This window comes from Canis lupus, chromosome 20, assembly GCF_048164855.1.
Source record: "Canis lupus baileyi chromosome 20, mCanLup2.hap1, whole genome shotgun sequence".
Taxonomy (NCBI): Eukaryota; Metazoa; Chordata; class Mammalia; order Carnivora; family Canidae; genus Canis; species Canis lupus.
This window is the reverse complement of record NC_132857.1, coordinates 35413239-35420968: the sequence shown is the minus strand read 5'-3', so window position 1 is coordinate 35420968 and position 7730 is coordinate 35413239. Positions and strand designations below refer to the sequence as shown.

The window sequence follows — 7730 nt, the reverse complement described above, 5'->3', positions numbered from 1 at the left end:
GCCCGGCATATAGTGAGTGAGCAATACATATTTTTTTTAAATAAATGAATATTATGAGAACTAATTTGCATCAATATTAAATAAATTAAGACAATTTAGATACTGGTTAAGTGCCTGTAATAGGGATAATATGGGTAAGTCCTAAGAATGTACTCATTTACACGGATTCTGTTCATATATGTCTATATTTTTTTTCAGATAATATACAGATTATACACTAGGCACACCATATATACTGTCAATGTCATTTAATATTTTAAGTCACAATCCAGGGCTCACACGTTTTAAATTCATCTTGTTAAAAACATATTCATCTTGGAAAAAGAAGTTATGAGGAGAAATTAACTTTTTTTTTTCAGATATTAAAACTGATTAGAAATCCTAATGGTTAAAAAGCTTGGCATCAGAGGCTGCAACATGATGTGATGTGTTTTGGGGTCCAGGAGGGAACAGTCAAGAAAGAATTGTCAGGATTTCTTCCTTGAAAAAAAAAAAAAAGTAGTTTTATTAAAGCATAGGGATAGGACCCATGGGCAAAAAGAACTACACTGGGGTTGTGAGGGGTGCCTGATTATATACTTTTAAGTTGGGAGGAAGTTAGAGATAGAATATATCTCTAAGGGAATTTGGAAGCAAGGTTTTCAGGACCTTGAGGGGCTAGCTGCTGTTAAAGTCATTTACTACTGTCTGGGAAAACCGGAGTCATAAGGCCTTTCAGATGTCTATCAGTGGGCCAAATGCTTGGAGGATGATTGCTAATATACATCTTAGGGGGAGGTAGAGATAAAGAAGGCTTCCAAAGGGATTTTTATATGTTAAAGAAGACTTATAGGATCCAGGAAGTCGGCTAACTTCAAACTAAAGTTGCCTTTTGCCTCTAGCAAAGTATTAACATTGCTCCTGGAGGAAGGTCACTCTGTCTGTCTCAAGGACTTGTTAATGGGATGCAAGTTGTAAGGAAATTTGATTTTTTCTACATTTCTTTTGTCTGTGTTCTCTGTATCAAGGCACACAGAATAATGGCCTCCAAAGATGTTCACAGTCTGGCACAGAATGATAATGTGAATAGGGTAGCTTGCGTGGCAAAAGAGACTTTATGGATGTCATTAAAATAAGGATCTTGAAATGGGAAGATTATCCTGAACTGTCTGAATATATCAGACACTCAGTGGAATCACAAGAGTACTTATCTGAAGGGGGCAGGAGGGTCATGGAACATACAGAAGTGATGAGACAGAAATCTGAAGACACAGTCTCCTGGATTCGAAGATGGAGGAAGGGGCCACCAGCCAAGGAACATCATGGCCTCAAAGAGCTGGAAAAGACAAGAGATTCTCCTCCTGAAAGAATATAGTCTATCAATCCATTTTGGACTTCATATGTCTGGAAGCATAATACAGTTAAGTGCATACTGTTGTAAGCCATTAAAGTTGTGGTAGTTTGTTAATGGATTTTTCAATAAGATTGATACTAGGACAAGTGAATATCTATTAAAAAGAATAAAGCTGATTCCTATTTCCTTTCACCAGAATTATTTCCAGATGGTCATAGATTTAAGTATTAGAAAAAAGAAAAGCAACTGAAAGTATTCAAAGAAAATATGTTTTTGTTTTTGATTGAGGAAAATACAAAACCCAGAAACAATAAGAGGTGGATAAGAGTAGCTCACACAGAGTTGATGGGTGCAACTTGGCAGCATTTCTCAAAATTAAACATGCCCATACACTTCAACCCAGCAATTGCATTTCCAGGAATTCATCTTAAAGAAACACTTTGTTATGCGTACAAAGCTTATGGTGAAAATGTTCTTTACAGCATTGTATGTAATAGCAGAGAACTGGAATGGTCTAAGTGCCAATTTATTAGACAAGATTAAATATACTATGGCAAAAAAAACAAAAAAAAACAAAAAACAAAAAAAATAAATAAATATACTACGGCACAGCCCTTAGGAAGAGTGACATATCTATCTGTTTTGTTAGGGATATTTGTAAGTGAAATATAATATGTATAGTATAATCCTTTTTGTGTAAGGATCTACACATCTGTAAGCTACAATTGGCTTACAGATGTGGAGAAAATTCTAGAAGTATACACAAGAAGCTGTTAATAGTGCTTATCTTTAGAGAGTGGGATTGGAAGAAGTCTTTGATTTTTAAAGTTTTACATTTTTTCTATATAGTTCTTGATTCCAGGGATTACTAATTTGGGTAGAAATTACTAATTTAGAAGGGAAAGAAAGAAAGGAAAGATGGAAGTACTGCTGGCAAGTGAAGAAGAGAGGGCTGTGTTGACAGAGTGACCAAATCTGGGCCAACTGTTTCAGAGATACATGCTATCTAATTTCAAAAAATAAGTAATTAACAAAAAGCATATGTTTTAAAAGAGGGAGAAAGAGAAGCAGACTGCCTGTTGCTCGAGGAACCCGATACAGGACTGGATCCCAGGACCCTGAGATCATGACCTGAGCCAAAGGCAAACACTCGACCAACTAAGCCACCCAGAGGCCCCAAGTCGTGTGTGTGTGTGTGTGTGTGTGTGTGTGTGTGTGTGTGTTTAATGTTAAAATTCACAATACTCTGAGGTCTACTTAGCAAGCCGCATCCAGGTTTCCCTTGGAGTTCTCCTCCCTAGATATCTCCATTGACGTAAGGGTCACTCATATCTTCCAAAGAGATCTTCCCAAGTTGCTGATGGCTGGGTGACTGCTCTCAGCCAGCCACAATGCCTGGTTAAACCTTACTCTCTGTTGCCTTGTGGCTGCCAGAGGTCACCGCCTAGGCCCAAGCAGCATGGCTTGGCTGCATAGGCTAGAACAAATGCCTGTTCCTTCTTGGCTGTGGCTACCCAGGATTAGAAATGCTAGTCCTCTCCTGCCAACACTCTCCAAGTGTGGACACAACCCTTGCTCTTACTCTCCCAAAGCACAGCCAAGGGCACGCTGTAGACAAAGGAAAAAAAATTACAGTCAATAGCAGTGTCTGCCAATATCTAGCAATGTTTGGGGCTATGTTTAAATTTTCGTTTTAATTTTTTGGGGGGCCGCTTTTTTTTTTTTTTTTTAAAGATTTTATTTATTTATTCATGACAGGCACACACAGAGAGAGGCAGAGACACAGGCAGAGGGAGAAGCAGGCTCCATGCAGGGACCCGACGCCGGACTCGATCCCGGGCTCCAGGATCACACCCTGGGTCAAAGGCGGCGCTAAACTGCTGAGCCACCTGGGCTGCCTAGTGGGTTGCTTTTAAATGAAAAGAAAAATCTAACAATCAAATGTAAAATTAAATTATTTAAATTCTGTTTCTTCATCACTTGTAAACATAAGATTAGGCATAAAATCCTATTCTCACAGCTTTTCTACCCCTATAAATTAAAACAATTTTGCAAATTAACAAAATTAAAAATTCAATTAATATTATGTATGTAATGTAGTAGATGATGTTGTTTTGCTGAAATTAAAGTATCCCTTGTGATAAGAATATGGAACTCACTTCTATGGTATAGTTCTTATTTTCTTAAGATTTTATTTATTTATTCATGAGAGACAGAGGTAGAGACACAAAGGGAGAAGAAGCAGGCTCCCCACAGGGGCACAACACTGGACTTGATCCCACAACGGATCACTTGATCCCACAACGGCAGATATTCAACCACTGAGACAGTCCTTTTTTAAAAATTTTATTTAAGATTTCATTGATTTATTCATAGAGACAGAGAGAGAGAGAGAGAGGCAGAGACAGAAGTAGACTCCATGCAGAGACCCCCACGTGGGACTCGATCCAGGATCTCCAGGATCACGCCCTGGGCTGTAGGCGGCGCTAAACCACTGCGCCACCGGGGCTGCCCTGTAATGGGTTTTAAAAGACGTATTTATAATCAACTTATCATGACATTGTGTTTGAATTTCTGTGATACTTTGTATGGTGTGCCCTGAGGACTCTTAATCTTCACTTAGCCAGAATGCTGTCATTTCCACAAGAAGTCCATTTTTTTTCTCATTCGCCCAAGAAAATTAAAGTTACAGTTCTTGGTGCCAAATCAAAGTCAAGGGGCAGTGTTTGGATATAAGGTGGTCATCAAAATGACCTAGAATAGGCATATATTAGTTCTGAAAGATCATAATTTAAAGAAGAGCAAAAATTTATATACTTTTTTAAAAAAGATTTTATTTATTTATTCATGACACACACACACACACACAGAGAGAGAGAGAGAGAGGCAGAGACGCAGGCAGAGGGAGAAGCAAGCTCCACGCTGAGAGCCCGACGTGGGACTCCATCCAGATCCCGGGTCTCCAGGATCATGCCATGGGCGGAAGGCAGGTGCTAAACTGCTCAGCCACCCTGGCTGCCCAATTTACATACTTTTGTAGTGAATTTACAATATGTATGATTCCATTTATATGAAATGTCCAGATTAGCAAGTCTATAAAGATAGAAAGTAGTGGTTATTGGGCTGGGGGAGGAAAGAGTGGAAAGCAACTGCTAATGGCTAAGAGAGTTTTTTGGGGTGATGTTCCGGAAGTAGATAGTGGTGATGCTGCACAACTTTGTATAGGATGAATTTTATAGTAAGTGAATTATATATAAAAAACTTTTTTTTTTTTTTTTTTTTTTTTTTTAGTGGTGGGGAGTGTTTATATCCTCTCCTAGGTAAATGATGGCTGTGAGATTCTTTTAATATCAATTTTTAAAAAGTGACTTCATAGTTTTCCTAAAGAACAGTAGATGGATATGAGGCTTACATTTGTTTATATAACGAGCTCATCCTGTGGAGTTTCCCAAAACAAAGGGTGTCCCCCTCCAGCCTCTCCAATGTTGAAACTCCAGCTGTATTTATATTAGAAGTCTGATACAAAGATGATTGCTCTCAATGGTTTACCAGGTAGTAGTGATGATAAGACCCATATAGGGATAAGCATTGTTTAAAAAAAAGTGGGGGGTGGGGTGGGGTGGTATATAAGCCACGAACTCTAAATGTCAAAGGAGGAAGGAATTCTTATTTCTGGTGGAAGTCCCACTTGATCTTCGGTTGGAGGATGAATGGATGTTGATAGGCAGAGACGAAGTGAAGAGCATTTTAGTAGGGTAACAGTCTGAACAGAGGTATGGAAGATGGAAAGCTAGCAACCGAAAAGCATTATTTAGGAAAGGATGATTGAGCACTCGGGGGAACGAAGTTCTGGGATGGAAAGTGAGTTGAAGAGTTAAAGCAGGAAAAACGTGGACTGACAAGTTGCCTTTTTAAAAAATGGAAAAACTGAGCGGGCGTGCAAAGGAGACGAGTCAGTGGAAATGACTGTCTTTCACAGATTTGTATAAATTTGCAGGATTTCATCTTGTAAAAATCAGCCCTGATTAATAAATAGGCGTTTTGTTGGCTTGGAGAAAAAGCGATACTTGAAAGAACGCTTGTATGAATTCGGCCCTGGTGGGTACTGAAGCTAACTAAGAGCGAGGAAGGGCAAAAAGGCACTAGGCTACAGGAGAGGGCACTTGGCAAAAATGATCACAAAAAGAGGTGCCGCTCCCAAGTCCCTCCTCCCATCATTTCAGCTGAGATCACCCAGCCCGGATGCATCTGTCTTATCACAAATGAGTTTGTACCATCAGTAAAATATGAGTGCACCTGGCTAAAAACCCTCACGTGATAACATTACATTTATACACGTTATTAGAATGAATTAATTCAATTTTTTGGAGACTTTATTCATGAGAGACAGAGAGAGACGCAGAGACACAGGCAGAGGGAGAAGCAGGCTCCCTGCGGAGAGCCCGATGCTGGACTCGATCCCAGGACCCCGAGATCACTCCCTGAGCCAAAGGCTCAACCACTGAGCCATCCAGAGCCCCCGAGTTAATTCAATTTTTAAAGCACACCGTTCCTGGCACATAGAAGGCACCCGGGCGTTTGTCTTATAAAAGAACATGTTTGTTCTTTGTCTGAGCGTCTATTTTAGGAGAGGAAATGATTCAAAACTGCATCCTAAAACCTGTATCCTCTATTAGCATTGAAGTTGGGACGACTCGGCGGCCAAGAGGTCTGGTTTTCCCCTTTAAAACAGGTTTCGGCCCTTCCGTCGGGTCCCTAAGGTCAGTGGGTCCAGCAGGGGTCGCAGTTCAAACACCCAGTTGCGGCGGCGGGGCCAAGGGGGCGGGGCCAAGGGGGCGGGGCCACGGCGCCCCGCCCCCCGCCCCCCGCAGCCCGCCCTCCCCCACCTCCCCAGGTCCGGCCTCCAGCGCACCTGCGTGTCCCCCGCGCCCGCGCCCGCGCCCGCGCCCGCGCCGCTGCAACCTCTCCTGCCGGCGCGAGCTGGGAGGGTTTTGGACTCGCCTCTCGCGAGATCGCCTCCAGCGGCGGCCGCCGCCGCTCGTGGCCGCTGAGTGGCGGCGTCTGCGCAGCCGCCATGTTCGGTTGCTATGCAGTGGCCCGGGAGACGGGGTGTGCTTGAGGGAGGAGGAGACGGAGGAGGAGGAAGAGGAGGAGGACAAGGAGCGGGTAGCGCGAGCTCCTCTTGCACTCTCACACACGGACGCTGCCCGGGATTACCCGCCCGCTCGCGCCGCGCCGCGCGCCCCTTCTCCGCTCCTCGCGGCCCCCCACATTGTTCTCTCAGGACTCCTGGGTCCCCCGGGGCTGAAGCCGGGGCCTGAGGCGGGGACCGCGGAGGCCGGGCTGCGGCCGGCCCCGTCCTCCCCCGCTCCGGGCTCCCCTCCCCCGCGGCGCTTCGGGGGTGTGTGGATTATCTCATCCCCGCAGGGAGGTGGGAGAGCGCGCCGCCCGCCCCCGCCCCCGCCCCCGCCCCCGTCCCCGGCGGCGCCGGCCCGCGGCAGCCCCGCAGTATGAGGTGGTGCTGGCGGCTCGGGGCCGTGGCGCGGCCGCTGCGGCGGCGGCTGCTGGGGGGGCGCTGACGGGGCCCCCGGGAGCTTCCCCGCGGCGCGCCCGGGCCTCCGGGCTCTCCTCCGGCCGAGAGGACGCGGCTGTGCTACGAAGGTAAGAGGCTCCGGGCTCCCGGCCGGCCTGTCGGCCCTGCGCGCGGCCGGGCTGGTACCTGGGCGTGCGGGGCGGGCCGGGAGCGCCAGCCCGAGGCACCAGCTTGGATTCCAGGGGCGACGAGTGATGCTTGGCCTCCCCCCCCCCCCCGCCCCCGCCTTCTTCCCGGGACCTCGGCTCCGGCAGCTCCTGGGGGTTCTGGGGGGAATATGTTGTGGGTGAGCGAAAGGAGCAGGGGCGTTCCACGGGACCTGAACTCTACTACGGCTTGGAATCGGAGTTCTCCCATTGTTGGTAGGACCCCCCCACCCCCTTTTTTTAAATTGGCTCCTAGGAGCGCCTCTTGCATGTGCCGCCTGGGCAGCTTGTCTGTACCATTGGAGCGTTAAGCCTCTCGTGATTCCACCGGCTTCTCCTTGTATTTAGGAATCTGTAGTTGGGCCAAGAAAAAGTTGGGATGTAGCTTAAGTGGACGCACCGATGCATTTCCCAGGGTCTCCTTAAAATGGGACAGCCTGCCATCGCACGGGTCGGTGTACTGGTGTTTCCGCGAAAATTGGAGCGGGAGGCTCTTGTGTCTAGGTTTGCCGTGTATAATGACACCACCACGGGCGAGAATGATTTTGTAGGATTTTCAAGCGCTTGTTCCGGGGAAACCTGTATATCTACAATATACCAACTGCTTTTATTTTTATTGTCATTTATTTATTTATTTATTTTTTACCAACTGCTTTTA

The 7730-nt window shown here is 45.7% G+C and overlaps 1 protein-coding gene across 12 annotated transcripts in view; it reads left to right on the top strand.

Moving 5' to 3' along the window:
- The first annotated feature begins 6837 nt into the window (after window positions 1-6837).
- The window catches only part of PTPN4 (protein tyrosine phosphatase non-receptor type 4), a 207937-nt gene continuing 207044 nt past the window's right edge, over window positions 6838-7730 (top strand). For 9 of the 12 annotated variants that reach the window (XM_072788885.1, XM_072788884.1, XM_072788882.1 and 6 more), the window contains exon 1: window positions 7184-7288. In XM_072788885.1, coding sequence (XP_072644986.1) covers window positions 7204-7288 — 85 coding nt within the window. In that variant the 5' untranslated portion in view covers window positions 7184-7203. Of the gene's footprint in view, window positions 6995-7183; window positions 7289-7730 lie in introns of those variants that run through there. The other 3 variants (XM_072788886.1, XM_072788891.1, XM_072788887.1) reach the window with 3 other exon arrangements.